Source organism: Hyla sarda, chromosome 3, assembly GCF_029499605.1.
Source record: "Hyla sarda isolate aHylSar1 chromosome 3, aHylSar1.hap1, whole genome shotgun sequence".
Classification (NCBI taxonomy): domain Eukaryota; kingdom Metazoa; phylum Chordata; class Amphibia; order Anura; family Hylidae; genus Hyla; species Hyla sarda.
The window spans coordinates 400,250,622-400,270,805 of record NC_079191.1 but is presented as its reverse complement, the minus strand read 5'-3'; the positions used below and the strand labels follow the sequence as shown (position 1 = coordinate 400,270,805).

Here is a 20,184-nt window from a genome sequence, read left to right as displayed (position 1 = left end):
AGCAAACAGTGTGAACAGACACATGGCAGAAAGGACAAACATAATCCTAAAGCTGACTAATGTAATACAGACTAAAATACAAGGAGCTTGCTATATAACAATGGCTAAAAACCCAGATAAAATTACAAGATAAATACAAGGTAAATGCTCAAGCAGACATTGTCATAATATAGCACAAACGGACATAGTAGTATTGCACTCGATAACCAGCACCAGAATGCAGGAGAGCTCTGGCTAAATAACTCCACACGAGTTCTAATTCGCTCAGAGCATTAACTATTCCCTATCCAGGTGGAATATCAAACAGCTCTGAACAAACTAGTGTGTGAATACACACCTAAACAGAAAAATACAAAAAACAAATAAGGAGGAACCCAGGGCCAACTGAACCAGCATATGGTCTCACAAAGGGTCTGAGGATCTCATCTCAGTGCCTAATGGCAGTCAGGCTACCTCTGGCAAGCACATGGAGGGCTGTGCAGCCCCCCAAAGAAATGCCACCCCACACCATCACTGACCCACACCTGTCATGCTGGAGGATGTTGCAGGCAGCAGAACATTCTCCACGGCATCTCCAGACTCTGTCACGTCTGTCACATGTGCCCAGTGTCAACCTGCTTTCATCTGTGAAGAGCACAGGGCGCCAGTGGTGAATTTTCCAATCTTGGTGTTCTCTGGCAAATGCCAAATGTCCTGCACGGTGTTGGGCCGTAAGCACAACCCCCACCTGTGGACATCGGGCCCTCACACCACCCTCAAGAAGTCTGTTTTTGACAGTTTGAGTGGACACATGCACATTTGGGGCCTGCTGAAGGTCATTTTGCAGGGCTCTGGCAGTGCTCCTCCTGCTCCTCCTTGCACAAAGGCAGAGGTAGCTGTCCTGCTGCTGGGTTGTTGCCCTCCTATGGCCTCCTCCACATCTCCTGATGTACTGGCCTGTTTCCTGGTAGCACCCCATGCTCTGGACACTATTATTGTCTGGAAGGTAAGTACTAAAATCCCTTTATGGTAGATAATCCCTTTAACTAAATTGACACAGAAACTGCCCCTGCAATATCCCTGCAATAGCTCTAGACTAAACTATGCAAAAAGAAACACATGGAGAGCACTAAGGCCCAGAAAACACAACTGAAGTGAAACACTGAAACCTGTTTTGCGTATCTCTTCTGGCTCTGACCATTTGGCTTGCTCTCGGTAATTCTTTTCAATTTCATCATTTTGCTTGTGTCTTTGACCAGTCTGTTTGGTTTTGACCCGGCCTGTTTGCCCATCCCCTTTCACCCCATGCACTTAGTTAGTGTAGGGATATATATTTTCGAAAGTAAATGACACTCCAGTCGAATTGGGTGCATAATGTGTTCAAATTGTATTTGTCATGTGACATATGGATTGGCTGTGCACTTATGTTACATTTATCCAATTATTTATATCTATCTATCAATCAATAATGAAACATATGTATGGATATTCCTACCTAACGTGGCTTGAGACACTTGAGTGAAACTTGGTACACGCGTTACTCATATGTGAACACAAACATGCCCGAAAGAATGAGACCAAAAGGTAAATTAAGAGAAAAATAAAGGAAAGGCTCTTATCTGGCCAAAGACCAATAAAGACTGAACTGGCCAAACTGTCACCTATACCCAAGGTTTTCCAAAAAAGTTATGAAAGAAATAAAAATGGAATTGGTGCACAAGGTCACGGATATTAGGACTTACACGTAAATGTAAATAATAGTTGTTTTTTTATAAAAAATATTCAGTAAATGAATAAAAACAATAGTGTAAGTAACCGGCGGCTCACAGGGCCCTTGTGTGTGTGTGTGTGTATATGTATATATATATATATAATATAAAATTATTCTATTACGTGTTGATACATATTGAGATGGCTTATTATTATTTTATTAATGTTTAATCAGACTCTGACTATAGTGGTTTAATTGTTTTATAGATATATATTTTACTAATTTATCTGACCTAAGCAGTACACAAGGGCCCTGTGAGCTGCCGGTCACTAACACTATTGTTTTTTTATTTTTTTATTTACTGAATAGAATATTTTTTTATAATAAACCAACTATTATTCACTTTTACGTGTAAGTTCTAATATCCGTAACCTTGTGCGCCAATTCCATTTTTATTTGTTCCAAAAGGTAAATTAGTCTTCATAAAGCAAAGTGCAATAAAACCAGATACATATAACTAGCCTATATGTAAGCTCCTATATATATTTTTAAAGGGGGGAGCTACTACAATATTTGTAATAAAAATAACTTTATTTATACATCAGTATTACACAATAAACACATATTAAAAGGAGGAATGGGCATAGAAAAGGCAGCAATCCTGGGACAGGACCATAAACAATGGTGTACAAATAGACACCATACTGTTGTGGCTGAGGGTAATAAAGAGCAGGAGAGTAGTAGAGAAGTGCTAGATGAAATGCAACTCCCAGCCACAATAAGTGTCCCAAATAAGGAAATAGTAAAAAGGGCAAAGTTCAGAAGCCGAAGCAACCATACATATAAAGTAGAGTAAAAAGACACAATCCTAACAGAAATTGCCAACTGCTGCAAGTATAAGAAGCATATGAGGACGGGATATGAGGATGGGATATTAGGACAGGATATGAGGACGGAATATTAAAGGGGTACTCCGGTAGAATTTTTTTTTTTTTAAATCAGCTGGTGCCAGAAAGTTAAACAAATTTGTAAATTACTTCTATTTAAAAATCTTAATCTTTCCAGTACTTATCAGCTGCTGTATACTCCACAGGACTGTCTGACCACAGTGCTCTCTGCTAACACCTCTGTCCATGTCAGGAACTGTCCAGGGCAGGAGCAAATGCCCATAGCAAACCTATCCTGCTCTGCACAGTTCCTGACATGGACAGAGGTGTCAGCAGAGAGCACTGTAGTCAGATGGCAAAGAAATACAAAAAGAAAAGAACTTCCTCTGGAGCATACAGCAGCTAAGTACTGGAAGAGTTAAGATTTTTAGATAGAAGTAATTTACAAATCTGTTTAACTTTCTGGCACCAGTTGATTTAAAAAAAAAATGTTTTCCACTGCCCCTTTAAAGGGTACCTCTCATCAAATAAACTTTTGATATATTTTAGATTAATGAATGTTGAATAACTTTCCAATAGCATGTATAGGAAAAATATGCTTCTTTCTATTGTATTTTTCCCGATCAGTCCTGTCAGCAGGCATTTCTGACTCATGCTGGAGTCCTAAACACTCAGAGCTGCCAGCCTGCTTTGTTCACAGCCAAACAGGCTGTGAACAAAGCAGGCTGGCAGCTCTGAGTGTTCTCCTTTGTGAAAAAGCAGACTGGCAGCTCGTAGTGTTTAGGACTCCAGCATGAGTCTGAAATGCTTGCTGCCAGGACTGGTAGGGAGACCCCTAGTGGTCATTTCTTCAAAGTGGAAAATGAAATAGAAAGAAGCATATTTTTTTAATAACATGCAATTGTAAAGTTATTCTGCATACATTAATCTATAATATGTCAAAAGTTTTTTTGATGAGAGGTACCCTTTAACCCCTTAACGACGCAGGACGTATATTTACGTCCTGCGCCGGCTCCCGCGATATGAAGCGGGATCGCGCCGCGATCCCGCATCATATCGCGTGGGTCCCGGCGCTAATCAACGTCCGGGACCCGCGGCTAATACCACACATCGCCGATCGCGGCGATGTGCGGTATTAACCCTTTAGAAGCGGTGGTCAAAGCTGACCGCCGCTTCTAAAGTGAAACTGAAAGTATCCCGGCTGCTCAGTCGGGCTGTTCGGGACCGCCGCGGTGAAATCGCGGCGTCCCGAACAGCTGATCGGACACCGGGAGGGCTCTTACCTGCCTCCTCGGTGTCCGATCGACGAATGACTGCTCCGTGCCTGAGATCCAGGCAGGAGCAGTCAAGCGCCGATAATGCTGATCACAGGCGTGTTAATACACGCCTGTGATCAGGATGAGAGATCAGTGTGTGCAGTGTTATAGGTCCCTATGGGACCTATAACACTGCAAAAAAAGGTGTTAATAAAGGTCATTTAACCCCTTCCCTAATAAAAGTTTGAATCACCCCCCTTTTCCCATAAGAAAAATAAAACAGTGTAAAAAAAAAATAAAAATAAACATATGTGGTATCGCCGCGTGCGTAAATGTCCGAACTATAAAAATATATCATTAATTAAGCCGTACGGTCAATGGCGTATGCGCAAAAAAATTCCAAAGTCCAAAAAAGCGTATTTTGGTAACTTTTTATAACATTAAAAAATGAATAAAAAGTGATCAAAAAGTCAGATCAAAACAAAAATCATACCAATAAAAACTTCAGATCACGGCGCAAGAAATGAGTCCTCATATCGCCCCATTAGTGGAAAAATAAAAAAGTTATAGGGGTCAGAAGATGACATTTTTAAACGTATAAATTTTCCTGCATGTAGTTATGATTTTTTCCAGAAGTGCGACAAAATCAAACCTATATAAGTAGGGTATCATTTTAATTGTATGGACCTACAGAATAATAAGGTGTAATTTTTACCGAAATATGCACTGCGTAGAAACAGAAGCCCCCAAAAGTTACAAAATGGCGTTTTTTTTTCGATTTTGTCGGACAATGATTTTTTTTTCCGTTTCGCCGTGCATTTTTGGGTAAAATGACTAATGTCACTGCAAAGTAGAATTGGCGACGCAAAAAATAAGCCATAATATGGATTTTTAGGTGGAAAATTGAAAGGGTTATGATTTTTTAAAGGTAAGGAGGAAAAAACGAAAGTGCAAAAACGGAAAAACCCTGAGTCCTTAAGGGGTTAAGGCAGGATACTGTATATCCCCTGACATGGCCAAAGGGACACTCTTTTAGCCTATGGCTACATTTGGCATATACATTGTAAGATCTTCTGATCTATACTCCAACCACATGTCACATAACATGATGTGAAGAGATCTACAGTGATCAGTCTCTCCAGTAGGTTATTTCGGTGCACATGGTCATAAATCATTGTTTATTGTCACAGATAGACGGTCTTATATTTTCTAAATGGGCAGAGAAGCTATAAATCATATCAGCAGGGAGATAACAGATTTCAGTCCAGAGATTACAGGCTGCTTATAGGTTTCCGTGAAATGTCACAATTGAACTAAGTGATTTATACTGAAGTGCATGGCCATGCCCAAATTGCATGCAGCACAATTGCATGTGAAACACCATTTTTTCCTGCAAACTTACACATAGATTTGACCCTTTGCAGAATTTTCACCTGCAGCATGCCCCCTCAACGTGGATGTTTTTTTTTTAGCATTTGAATTAGGTTTGTAGAATGCTTTTTTTATTTTAAATCATATACATATAAGGATTTATGTGTTTTTTTTCACATAACTTTGGCGCAATACTTTGGCGCGGTGTCTTTTTGCGCCAAAGTTTGGCGCATTTTCTCCTCTGTCATTTTCACGACTTTCTCAAAATAACACGGTCCTGTGTGTGTTTTTAACTTTAGTCTGTAATTCATCATTTGCGCCAATCGATCTTTGGCGCAAATCCACGCCAAGATATTTTGCACATTGAAAACACACTTAGCAATGTCAGAAAATGTAAAGGCGTCAAAATATATAAAAAAATGTTTTTGGGTGAAAGCAGCGACGCCTCTGGGGCTGCGCAATACTATCCTGCGACATAGTTGTCTCTGAGGAACCTTCACCCTCCGTTGAGCCAGCATTGGACATGGCCGCACAGGTTCAGGAAAGGTAAGCACTAAAGCAGTGGTCTCCAACCTGCGGACCTCCAGATGTTGCAAAACTACAACTCCCAGCATGCCCGGACAGCCAACGGCTGTCCGGGCATGCTGGGAATTGTAGTTTTGCAACATCTGGAGGTCCGCAGGTTGAAAACCACTGCATTAAAGTAAAAAAAAAAAAAAAAAAAACCCAAGTTGAAAATAAAATCCATTTCACATGGTGGCTATAAACCCCGCAAAAGAAAATAACTCATGTCTCTTGCTGATATACTGCAGGAGGGACTCCGAAATGGCTGCACAAGGGGTAAAATACGCGTCCTCTGTGGTGGTAAGTTCTGTGTAAAAGGCGCTGTGAACAGCTGATTTCAACATTTGAGCCAAAATTACTAACAACTTGCACCAAATGATAAATTTGGTGCATGTCCACGAAAACCAAAGTGAAAAAAAAGGGTAAAAAGAAACTGTCAGGCCCAAGGCCTGATTATTAAAATCCTATAGGTGTATTATAAATTATAACTGTGTGATGGATCATCCAAGACCTGGGGGTGAGAGGTCATTCAGACTGTGGGTTTGTGTATTGCATTTAATTGGGGGGCTGGCTGTTTGTTTACATCTCCTTTGAAGTCAAAGGCTTTTTTGAAGTCATGCACTCTGGTCCCATCATATAATCAAACAGATAAGGGGCCAGGAAGAGAGAATACCCCCTGGTGGGATCAGAGGGGAGGGGGGAATGGAGTCTCCCTTCCAAAAAGGCAGATAGATAATATTAAACAATGCTAGACTCAGGGTGTTCAAGGCTGTGCCACAAGCTGACAAGACCATCCTAAGAACAGCACTCTCACTGACAAGGACTGCTATACCATCATGCTGTAAGAACTTAATTTTTGTTTTCTGAACTTGCCTTGCCAAACTCTTTCATATTTTTGTAACTATATGTCATTTGGTCCTGTATTTTTAGATATTTAGCACTGTGATACCTTTTATCAAATTAAATGTTTAATTAATCAGCTCTGGTCTTTGATCTCTAAATATAGGAGCTCACCTTTCTGATGGCAGCTCTGGTGGAAACACGTTTATCTAAGGGTTAATTTGGTGACTTGCTGGGACTAGTAGTTTATACCCAGAGGTCTTTAACCCAGGCTTTAACCCTTGCACCATCACACTCTCTCTAGCGTCGTAGCTGGACCGATAGGGTGTGATCGTGACAGAAACTGTCAACAGGCAAAATTGATAAATACCCCCCATAATGTGTCGGCAGATAAGAACCACCAGTTGTTGCCATTGACAATATTGGTGTATTTAGATTCATTTATATGGGCTCTTCTTATTAGTTTAATTTGTTGCTACAGTGTCTACTTGAATAGTCCCTCAAGTGCACACAGTTCAGCAGAAAATAATGTGGTAAAGATCTGCATGATGGACACAAAAAATGCACATCCAACTATGGAACCAAGAGCGCGGATGCTGCAATGACATTTTTACATTACTTACTATGGGAAACTGGTGTGATGCTGTTACAAAACACAATGCAAGTGCAACTCAACCTGAGTAGTTTCACCCTTCACAAGGTCTTATAGCACAACATTTAGCGTAGGATACAGGAATGCCCAGAAACATGCACTGAATGTATAGGATTCCAACGTCTCTCAAAAAAGTGTCCGGTAGACAATAGTATAATCTAAGAGCTGTGCAGCCCATATAAATTATTTCAGATACATCCAGTGACTCACAGGTGACGTCTTCTCTCATCTGAGTCGTTCTTTTTCCTTTTTCTTCTCCATCTGACTCTCCACAAAGACTTATGATGTCCTTATTAGTGTACATACGGTAATATTGTCCTCACTAATAACGCCCCAACTGTGTCCCTTACTCACTAATAATGCACCTGTGTAATGCCCCCACTCTGCCCTATTACAGTAAAAATGCCCCCTGTGCTTCCATGCTGTATAATGCCCCCACAAAGAAATAATCCCCCCCCCAAACAGTAATAATACCCCCTGTACCCCCCATAAAGTAATAGTGCCCCCTGTTCCTCCAATTTAGTAAAAGTGCCCTCCTGTGCCTTTCTATAGTAATAGTGCCTCCTGTGTCCCCATATAGTAATAGTGCCCCCTGTACTCATAATGCCCCATTGTAGCCAAACTGAAAAAAAAATTGTGTCTCACTTCAGGCCCGCTGTGTTCAGAAATGAAGAAGTTTTGCTGAAAAGTTGGGCTACATGTTGAGTTTGAAGGTTTGTAAGGTGGGGTCGAGTCTGATCAGTGGTGTAGTGAGTTACAGAATTACTGAGTATGGAAGGTGAAAACTGAGGCTTTCGGGTTATGTGCAGAAGAGACATTAGACACATTTGGTGGATGTTCTGAGTGGGAAACAAAAGAAAACTTTCTGGTACTATAAGGGGATGTTCATGCGGTGGAATTTCCGAGCGGAAGAAATTCGACAGAAATTCTGCTGTAATTTACGGCAATTGATTTGAATGGGAATCCGCAGTCTTATTCAGACACCAAAATTTCCACTACAGAAATTCTCCTTTCAGCATTCTGTAAAATATACAGGGTGGGCCATTTATATGGATACACCTTAATAAAATGGGAATGGTTGGTGATATGAACTTCCTGTTTGTGGCACATTAGTATATGTGAGGGGGGCAACTTTCCAAGATGGGTGGTGACCATGGCGGCCATTTTGAAGTTGGCCATTTTGAATACAACTTTTGTTTTTTTCAATAGGAAGAGGGTCATGTGACACATCAAACTTATTGGGAATTTCACAAGAAAAACAATGATGTGCTTGGTTTTAACGTAACTTTATTCTTTCATGAGTTATTTACAAGTTTCTGACCACTTATAAAATGTGTTCAATGTGCTGCCCATTGTGTTGGATTGTCAATGCAACCCTCTTCTCTATATACTGCTATATACTACTATATACACCGCAGGAGAAATGCCCGCACAGGCTTCCAGTATCCGTATTTTCAGGTGCTGCACATCTCGTATCTTCGCAGCATAGACAATTGCCTTCAGATGACCCCAAAGATAAAAGTCTAAGTGGGTCAGATCAGGAGACCTTGGGGGCCATTCAACTGGCCCACAATGACCAATCCACTTTCCAGGAAACTGTTCATCTAGGAATGCTCGGACCTGACACCCATAATGTGGTGGTCACCATCTTGCTGGAAAAACTCAGGGAACGTGCCAGGTCCGAGAATTCCTAGATGAACCCATTGAAATCAATGGGGCTTGAATTTCAGCGGAATTCTGTGTTTAGTTAACCCAGAATTCTGCCCAAAATTCTGTCACAATTCCGGTGGAATTTCCGGTGAAGTTCCGTAATTCTGTTCAGCTAGCTAGTGTTAACATAGCCTAAGGCCGCGTTCACACGGCGGAAAATCCGCATATCTGAATCAGTGCGGAAATTTCTGCACAAATTCCACAGCTCAGTAAAAGATAAACTTTATTTAATAGAACTTTCAAAGAATCTGCATGCATTCCGCGCAAATTAGGTAGAAATCAAGCCCCATTGACTACAATGGGATTCCGCAGCCGAAGTCCGGAAAAATGTAACACCAGACTTATATTTTTCCGGACCGCGGAATGCAGGATTTTCCTGAGAAAATTCAGCTGTGTGAATATCCTTGCAGAATCCCATTAAAGTTAATGGACAATAAATTTAGGCAGAATTGCGTTCTGCCTAAATTCATTCCGCATGGATTTTGGGAAATTCATTCCGCGTGGATTTTGGTGGGTGAACGCGGCTAAATACGGACTGTGAAAGGAAATCCATCTTAAATGACTGATGATTTACAGTCTCAGCAACTTACATGATGCTACGAGGCCACATTCTCTTTCCCTAGTGTGATGCTAGTAGTGCGACACTGCTGCACAACATGTCATGGCCAAGTAGTTGGGTAGCCAATATTGGGGGGAATTTATCATTGGTTTTACCCTGTTTTTCTTGTGTTAATTTGTTGCAATTCAGTCATCATTAAAGGGGTTATCCAGGAAAAAACTTTTTTTTATACATCAACTGGCTCCAGAAAGTTAAACAGATTTGTAAATTACTTCTATTAAAAAAATCTTAATCCTTTCAGTACTTATGAGCTTCTGAAGTTAAGGTTGTTCTTTTCTGTCTAAGTGCTCTCTGATGACACCTGTCTCGGGAACTGCCCAGTTTATAGCAAACCTCTTCTAAACTGGGCGGTTCCCGAGACACGTGTCATCAGAGAGCACTTAGAGAGAAAAGAACAACCTAAACTTCAGAAGCTCATAAGTAATGAAAGGATTAAGATTTTTTTAATAGAAGTAATTTACTAATCTGTATAATTTTCTGGAGCCAGTTGATAGATTAAAAAAAAATATATTTTTTGCTGCATAACCCCTTTAAGGAAATTTTTTTATTGCGACTTTTGCCTTAAAAGCTTATTCTAAAATTGTGTAGCTCTGCCATAGTCTGGTTAACTTTTCTCAGTAATCAGGAATTTATCATCTGCAACCTGTCGCACAATTTGTCACACAGTCCAGGCGTTGCAAAACTACAACTCCCAGTATGCCCGGACAGCCAACGGCTGTCCGGGCATGCTGGGAGTTGTAGTTTTGCAACTTTTGTAGGTCCACAGTCTGGAGACCGCTACTCTACAGTACGGGTGGGTTCACACTATGTTTGTAGTGTACAGGTGCCGGATCCAGTTGGGAGGAACGAAAACAGGCCGCTCCCGTATCCCAGCCGGATTCGGTCCAAACCCCATTCATTTCAATGATCCGATCGGAGTCAAACGCTGGACTGTTGAGACCCAATTAGCTCCTAGCAGGCTATAACTACCCCTCCCCCTTACTACAATAAATAATTAAATAATAACTGATACGACAACAATTTAACTTTTGCGTGGGTGGAGATCGGCCACAGCTTTATTTATAAAATTACTTATATAAATAACAATTTAACTGTAACAAATACACCGATTGGCTTCTTGCCAACCCGAGAGGTGCTGCCACACCGTCCTGTGTGGAGGTCTACCCCGGGTTGACCCCCCACCCATGGGACATACCACTACAGTTACCAACAAATTTTACAGGCAGGGGAGAGGGCTAAAAACCTTGCCTGTATTTTTCTTAACCCCTTAACTGCTCCCCAGTCAGGGGGCAAGCTAGTTATGCACAGCTTGCCCCTTCAGACTCCGGTTAGCTCATTTTTGCCCCGCATACGGTTCTCTAACCGGACTAAAATATATGGTATACCATGGTTTTAGGTCCGGTCAGAAAACCGTATAGAAAACCGTATACGGAGCGTTTGACTCCGGTCGGCTCATTGAAATGAATGGGGTTCGGGCCGGATTCGGCTGGGATACGGAAGCGGACGGTTTTCACTCCTTCCAACCGGATCCTGCACCCATACACTACAAACGTAGTGTGAACCAATCCTAACCGAGTAAAAGGTGGTTATGGCTTTGAAGAAAAACTCTTTAACCCCTTAACGACGCAGGATGTATATTTACGTCCTGCGCCGGCTCCCGCGATATGAAGCGGGATCGCGCCGCGATCCTGCATCATATCGCTTCGGTCCCGGCGCTTATCAACGGCCGGGACCCGCGGCTAATACCACACATCGCCGATCGCGGCGATGTGCGGTATTAACCCTTTAGAAGCGGCGGTCAAAGCTGACCGCCGCTTCTAAAGTGAAACTGAAAGTATCCCGGCTGCTCAGTCGGGCTGTTCGGGACCGCCGCGGTGAAATCGCGGCGTCCCGAACAGCTGATCGGACACCGGGAGGGCCCTTACCTGCCTCCTCGGTGTCCGATCGACGAATGACTGCTCCGTGCCTGAGATCCAGGCAGGAGCAGTCAAGCGCCGATAATGCTGATCACAGGCGTGTTAATACACGCCTGTGATCAGGATGAGAGATCAGTGTGTGCAGTGTCATAGGTCCCTATGGGACCTATAACACTGCAAAAAAAATGTAAAAAAAAAAGTGTTAATAAAGGCCATTTAACCCCTTTCCTAATAAAAGTTTGAATCACCCCCCTTTTCCCATAAAAAAAATAAAAGTGTAAAAAAATTAATAAACATATGTGGTATCGCCGCGTGCGTAAATGTCCGAACTATAAAAATATATCATTAATTAAACCACACGGTCAATGGCGTACGCGCAAAAAAATTCAAAAGTCCAGAAAAGCCTATTTTGGTCACTTTTTATACCATTAAAAAAATGAATAAAAAGTGATCAAAAAGTCCGATCAAAACAAAAATCATACCGATAAAAACTTCAGATCACGGCGCAAAAAATGAGTCCTCATATCACCCTGTACATGGAAAAATAAAAAAGTTATAGGGGTCAGAAGATGACATTTTTAAACGTATAAATTTTCCTGCATGTAGTTATGATTTTTTCCAGAAGTGCGACAAAATCAAACCTATATAAGTAGGGTACCATTTTAACCGTATGGACCTACAGAATAATGATAAGGTTTAATTTTTACCGAAATATGCTCTGCGTAGAAACGGAAGCCCCCAAAAGTTACAAAATGGCGTTTTTTTTTCGATTTTGTCGCACAATGATTTTTTTTTCCGTTTCGCCGTGCATTTTTGGGTAAAATGACTAATGTCACTGCAAAGTAGAATTGGCGACACAAAAAATAAGCCATAATATGGATTTTTAGGTGGAAAATTGAAAGTGTTATGATTTTTAAAAGGTAAGGAGGAAAAAACGAAAGTGCAAAAACGGAGAAACCCTGAGTCCTTAAGGGGTTAAGTCGCATTTTGGCACAACGGGTTAAAAAGTTACAAAAAGTTGCAGAGGAGAAACCATACAAAGTGGAGTACTAATGTGCAATTTAAAGAAAAATCTGTACTAGCACCCTATCTATCACATGCCATGTAGCCATTATAAATATTTTGCGCACATACACATTACCACCACACAAATTATAGGTGTAGAAAAATCATTAATCTCCACCACTCTTCATAAATTCCCCCCATTGTGTCTATAATCTAACCTCCTAGTCTATCCTGTTTATTGCTTTTGGATTGCAGCGCTTGACTATTTTGCTGATAATAGACATCTCAGAGGTTTGAACACACCTAAAGGCATTTATTGGCAGTAAGCTTTATGGCCTCATTCACACCAGAAAAATGCTTTTTGGCACCTGTATTGTGGCAGCAAGTCCTGGCCCGACTGAAGGTCTAATGATCCAAAGAGGAGGTACATTTCCAGTAAGGGTCTGTTCACACAGCAGAATTCCAAATGCGGAATTCCACACGGATTCCACCTCAAATCAAAGCCCAATAGACTTCTATGGGATTCTGCACTCCCCATTCACACTTCTAAAATTCCGCATGCGGATTCCGCACAAGCCAGAGACCACCCAAATGAATGCAGAAGTGGAATTGGTGTGGATGTGAGGAAATTCTGCCATGTCAATTGACCCCATACATACTGAACTACCTGGCAGCAGCCCTGTGTGTTCAGTGAGGTTTGGGGGTGGGGCAGCACGTTACCCTGTTTCCCCGAAAATACACCCTAGCTGGATTATCGGGGTGGGCTGCAATATAAACCCTAACCCCAAAATAAGACCTAGGCCATTGATCGTCAACCTGCGGACCTCCAGATGTTGCAAAACTACAACTCCCAGCATGCCCGGACAGCCGTTGGCTGTCCAGGCATGCTGGGAGTTGTAGTTTTGCAACATCTGGAGGTCCGCAGGTTGAAGACCACTGACCTAGGCAATGTCCGGGCTGCAAATATTAAGAGATTGCACCCATCACATGAGGATGATGATGGGGGGGGGGGGGTAAATATCGTTATACCATAAATAAATAAGCCCTACCCTGAAAATGAGCCCTAGTGTGTTTTTTGTGACTAAAATTAATATAAGACCCGGTCTTATTTTCGGAGAAACACGGTACAGTCAAGCTGGCGTGCGGCCCTGTCCCCAAACCTCACCGAACACATAGGGCTGCCGCTGGATAGCCCGTTTTCAACAGAGGCTAGGTCCACACTTTGTCCTGCCTCTGTTGAAAATGTAATGCCGACGTAGAATGTTAATGGGACCAGCGGACCCCATTCACTACCATTGCCGAACTAAGACACCTAGTGACTCCCTTTAGGACATATGCATTATTTTGAAAGCACAAGAGCCCTCCTAGGGGTGACTCCGTTCAGCCATAGAAGTGAATGGAGTCCGCTGCTCCCGTTAACAGTGTACGTCGGCACCCCATTTCCTGCGAGATGCTGATGAATACAATTAAAGGGGGGCAGAAACAGTGTGATCGTACCCTAAAACTATAAAATAAAAGATTTGCACCTTTTCTGTATTTTGGAACCTCTTGCCAATGTTCATAAGCGCATAGAAAACAAATACAGCAATTTCCGTGCGCACGCCCTGCCGCTCAACTCATTCGGCGGACAATTGACCTCCATTCTTTTGATCATTGGGGGGTCCCAGAGGTTGAACCTCCAAGTAAGCTTGATATCCACTATCCTATAGATAGGGGATTTCTTTTGATGCTGGGAACACCCCTTTAACGGATCTTAAAGGGGTACTCTGGTGGAAAACTTTTTTTTTTTATAAATCAACTGGTGCCAGAAAGTTAAACAGATTTATAAATGACTTCTATTAAAAAATCTTAATCCTTCCAGTACTTATTAGCTGCTGAATACTATGGAGGAAATTATTTTCTTTTTGGAACACAGAGCTCTCTGCTGAATCACAAGCACAGTGCTCTCTGCTGACATATCTGTCCATTTTAAGAACTGTCCAGAGTAGGAGAAAATCCCCATGGCAAACATATGCTGCTCTGGAAAGTTCCTATAATGGACAGAGATGTCAGCAGAGAGCACTGTGCTCGTGATGTCAGCAGAGAACTCTGTGTTCCAAAAAGAAAAGAATTTCCTCTGTAGTATTCAGCAGCTAATAAGTACTGGAAGGATTAAGATTTTTTTTTTCATAGAAGTAATTTACAAATCTGTTTAACTTTCTGGCACCAGTTGATTTAAAAAAAAAAAAAAACGTTTTCCACCGGAGTACCCCTTTAACTGTCCCAGGACAAAAGATAGATATAAATAGCCCTATAAAGAGTGAGTGTGAAGTGTGAATCCATAATGCAACAGCACGTTTTAAACACACCAAGGTATATACAAGGTATAAAACTACTTCCATAGTAAAATGATTACCATCTTTATTAGAATTAAATAAACTGTACTCATAGATAGATATGAAATAGATAGATAGATTTTAAAAAAAATGGCCCTATAAAGAGTAAGTGTGATTTCATAATGCAATAGACACCAAACCTATAAATCTACTTCCATAGTAAAAAATGATTACCATCTTTATTAGAATTAAATACAATGTACTCAGATATAGATAGATAAACAGGAGATAGATAAATAAATGAAAGATAGATAGATAGATTAGATAGAGATAGATAGATATGAGATAGATTAGATAGATATGAGATAGATTAGATAGATATAGATACATAGATATGAGATAGATTAGATAGATATGAGATAGATTAGATAGATATAGATACATAGATATGAGATAGATTAGATAGATATGAGATAGATTAGATAGATATAGATATGAGATAGATTAGATAGATATGAGATAGATTAGATAGATATAGATAGATAGATATGAGATAGATTAGATAGATATGAGATAGATTAGATAGATATAGATAGATAGATATGAGATAGATTAGATATAGATAGATATGAGATAGATTAGATAGAGATAGATAGATAGATAGATAGATAGATAGATATGAGATAGATTAGATATAGATAGATATGAGATAGATTAGATAGAGATAGATAGATAGATAGATAGATAGATAGATATGAGATAGATTAGATAGATATAGATAGATATGAGATAGATTAGATAGATATAGATAGATATGAGAGATTAGATAGATATGAGATAGATTAGATAGATATAGATAGATAGATATGAGATAGATATAGATAGATATGAGATAGATATGAGATAGATTAGATATAGATAGATATGAGATAGATATGAGATAGATTAGATAGAGATAGATAGATATGAGATAGATAGATATGAGATAGATAGATATAGATAGATATGAGATAGATATGAGATAGATTAGATAGAGATAGATAGATATGAGATAGATAGATATGAGATAGATAGATATGAGATAGATATGAGATAGATATGAGATAGATTAGATAGAGATAGATAGATAGATATGAGATAGATTAGATAGAGATAGATAGATAGATAGATAGATAGATATGAGATAGATTAGATAGAGATAGATAGATATGAGATAGATTAGATAGAGATAGATATGAGATAGATTAGATAGAGATAGATAGATAGAGATGAGATAGATTAGATAGAGATAGATAGATAGATGATATAGAAAAATTTAATGAACAGTGGCACATCAGGTGTCAGCAAAAAAAAAGTGATTTATTAAAAAAAAACGTGTTAGGCAACGTTTCAGCTGCTCACCCAGCCATTTTCAAGGCTTGAAAATGGCTGGGCGAGCCAGCTGAAACGTTGCCTAACACGTTTTTTTTTATAAATCACCTTTTTTTTGGCTGACACCTTGTGTGCCACTGTTCATTAAATTTTTCTGTATCTTGGAGGGGTCCCCAACCTAGACCCGACACAGTAGGCACCCGAGCACCTTTTCTTACCCCGGAGTGCTGCTTCCCTGCTCTATCTAGATAGATGATATAGATAGATTTTTTTTTTGGAACACCCATTGTTGCCCACACACAAGCCACAGAAACCTTTGCATCAACCTGTAAAGTGTATTTACTCATTGTGGACAGAGACTTGTGCGTAATAAGTTTCAGCAGTCAGGGGGAGAGCCTAGAGACAGTTTCCCTGTAGGGGGAGGGGAGGGTCATGAGATCACAGTGCAGGCAATGTTTCCCGGTGAGACAGCTAGAGGACTTCCCACCAGGTGAGTCACCACTCCTGGTTTCATCCAGGTGATCTGTGACGTCACTGCTCTCCTCTATATATAACTTACCTGCAGGACAACCTGGGGTTGACACTGAACACTGTGGATCCTAGAACAGTCTTTATCCCTGGATCGTACAATTGGGTCTGAACTGTCTTCTGCTCCTCAAGCTCTAAGGATCGGGACTAACCCAGCAGGACACTGATTTGGTGGAGGAGGGGGGCTGCTGTATAGTATCCAGGTGTAACCAGAGAGCAAGTTTCGACCTTGTTTGTGATTCAGGGAGGGACCTGCTGGACCGGTCTGACCTGGTATAAGGAGGAGGAGTAATAGGAAGGGACTTGGGTGAAGACTGCTGAACTACCTTGGGCAGAAGACCCTAAAGAACCTCGTCCAGGAAGATGAAGGTCTCCACTATGATCTGGGTTGGAGTTGCTGTTCTCTGCTGTATTCTCACCACACGAGCCCAAAACTCAGGTGAGTTCCCTTTCTCAGGCTTCTATGGGCTCTTGGCTAGGATTAGTTTTCAACAGGTGTGTTAGAGACTAACAGCCACTGAACGCTGGGGGGGATACAATGTATCAACCGTCACAGAACGCTGGGGGGATACAATGTATCAACCGTCACAGAACGCTGGGGGGATACAATGTATCAACCGTCATATAGAACGCTGGGGGGATACAATGTATCAACCGTCATATAGAACGCTGGGGGGATACAATGTATCAACCGTCATATAGAACGCTGGGGGGATACAATGTATCAACCGTCATATAGAACGCTGGGGGGATACAATGTATCAACCGTCATATAGAACGCTGGGGGGATACAATGTATCAACCGTCATATAGAACGCTGGGGGGGGGGGGGATACAATGTATCAACCGTCATATAGAACGCTGGGGGGGGGGGGGGATACAATGTATCAACCGTCATATAGAACGCTGGGGGGGGGGGATACAATGTATCAACCGTCATATAGAACGCTGGGGGGGGATACAATGTATCAACCGTCATAGAACGCTGGGGGGGGGATACAATGTATCAACCGTCACAGAACGCTGGGGGGGGGGGGGATACAATGTATCAACCGTCACAGAACGCTGGGGGGGGGGGATACAATGTATCAACCGTCACAGAACGCTGGGGGGATACAATGTATCAACCGTCATATAGAATGTTGTAAAATGTATCCAGTGAGATCTACTCGTGCTCTGTTCTAATGAAGATCATACAAAGATCGTGAGACTTGATCGGTTAATCAATAGGACAATCCTGCTGGTTCTTGTAGTACATCTACAGCTATGATAGCATCTAAATGTTGTAAAAGCAATTTAAGTGGCTGAATTACTAGAGTTCAATTGCTGTTCTGTAGACTTGTTGGAGTGATGAATACCAGGCGGCCCAGGCATGCTGGGAGTTGTAGTTTTGCATCACCTGGAGGTCCAGTTTGGAGACCACTGCTGTACATGCTGGGAGTTGTAGTTTTGTAACACCTGGAGGTGTACAGTTTGGAGACCCCTGCTATGTAGTGGTAGGTGGTTATGGCTTTATAGAAGGGGGAACAAACTTTAAAACCAGGCTCTATAGAAACTCCAACCCCCATCACTGTAGGAGCATGCTGTAAGTAGTAGTCCTACATCTGACTGCACAGTTACTGTTTCATCGCTTGCCATGTGGACACCAATTAATGGGATTGTATTATTTGTTCTGTCGTTTCCTGTGTCTTCATGTAGCCTCCTGTTCACACTGCACTTGTGATCAGCGATAATGTGCGATAGGCGGTGTGTGACCTGTGTATCTCCAGCTGATAAGATAGGAGCTGTGCTCCGTTACCTCTGGTGCTGGGACTCTATAGTATCACTATGTATCATGGCGCTTTATCAGCGTTTATATAATGTGCCTGACAAGAGGACCAAAGATTCCCGCTCAGTGTGAACTGGATGAGGCGCGGCTCACTGACAAAATGGCGCGGAGTCGTGCTCCCTGAGGGGGATGGGGGCCCTGACTATCCTCCCTGCCTCCACCTTGGTGACGTCTCAGGGAGTGTCTGACTGTACCTGGGGCTGTAGGAGCAGGTAGAATTCTCTATTGTTAGAAACCGGAGGAGGGGGGGGGGGGGGGGGGGGGGCTTAGAAGACTAATACTCATTACCATATGACTAATACTGGGAAAATATTGCTTGTGGTGCCACCTCAAATACCTAAATATCTGAGTGTATAGGGGTGTGTGTGTAAAATATAAATTGTGTGTGTGTGTGTGTATATATATATATTAATTTATTTATTTTCATTGCATTATAACAAATATAAAAATATATTATTTTTTTGATGTCTTGTAAATTTGTGTGTGTATATATATATATAAACATTTTTTTATTTTTTTTGCATTTGAACAAAATATAAAAAAATATATAACAATTTTTTTCTTATAATGCAATGTTTTGGAATTGTTTAAACAAATGGAGAACTGAGGCACTATGGGGGTATTTATTCTTGTGAAAAGCTATTTGTGTAGTTTTGTGTTGTGTTTTTTTTTTTTTCAGTCTTTGAGCCAAAGTTATAGGCCCAGATTTATCATAGAATGTCTACGGTAGAGCTATTTTCCCACGTTTATTTGGGTGGTGGGTTTTGACTAGCGTGCATCTTATTTATCAAGAACAGAGTAGAAGCGGCACTCCAAAATATCAATAAAGCGTGGATTTATTCACACATCTGTGCAGAAAGCGACGTTTCGGCTCGACAATAGCCTTTCTCAAGCATGCTTTATTGATATTTTGGAGTGCCGCTTCTACTTTGCTTTTGATATTACTTGGGAATTGGTCTGTTCCTGAAGCCGAGCACCCACACGGATCCGGAATCCTTGAGTACGGTGCTCCCCTTCATCTATATTAATCAAGCAGGTGCAGCAGGATGATGAATTTTGCGCAGCTCTGCTGTGGTGGGAAAAGCTCTACCACATCCACTTTTTCTAGACACTTGTGAGGGAGGGAAGTAGACACTTTTTTGGGTCCTGAATTAAAGGGGCACTCTTTTTTTTTTTTTTTTTTCTCCCTATCAACTGGCTCCAATCTTAACCCTTACAGTACTTATCAGCTGTTGTATTCTACAAGGGAAGTTGAGTTGTTCTTTTGTCTGACCACAGTGCTCTCTGACACCTGTCTGTATCAGGAACTGTCCAGAGTAGGAGCAGATCCCCATAGCAAACCTTCCATTCTCTGGACAGTTCCTGACATGGACAGAGGTTGTCAGCAGAGAGCACTGTTTAACTTTCTGGCACCAGATGATATGAAGAAAATTGTTCCACCGGAGTACCCCTTTAAGCAGGTTAGGTGTTTTTACTTACTTTTACAGAGCTGCCAGGACTTTGTTACTTTTTTAGTCACTACAATAAAATTTGATTGTGGTGTCTAAGGGGTTAAAGCCGGGGCATCACCGTGATCAGTGATGTCTGGCATGTGTCATAGAAGGGGAGTGGGGACGCTGTCGTCAACAAGAG

At 41.3% G+C, this 20,184-nt stretch overlaps 1 protein-coding gene across 2 annotated transcripts in view; it reads left to right on the top strand.

The window, feature by feature from the left end:
• Positions 1-16,670: 16,670 nt before the first annotated feature.
• The window catches only part of EPCAM (epithelial cell adhesion molecule), a 10,162-nt gene continuing 6,648 nt past the window's right edge, over positions 16,671-20,184 (top strand). The window contains exon 1 of one of the 2 annotated variants that reach the window (XM_056563404.1): positions 16,671-17,163. In XM_056563404.1, coding sequence (XP_056419379.1) covers positions 17,088-17,163 — 76 coding nt within the window. In that variant the 5' untranslated portion in view covers positions 16,671-17,087. Of the gene's footprint in view, positions 17,164-18,643; positions 18,765-20,184 lie in introns of those variants that run through there. The other variant, XM_056563405.1, reaches the window with a different exon arrangement.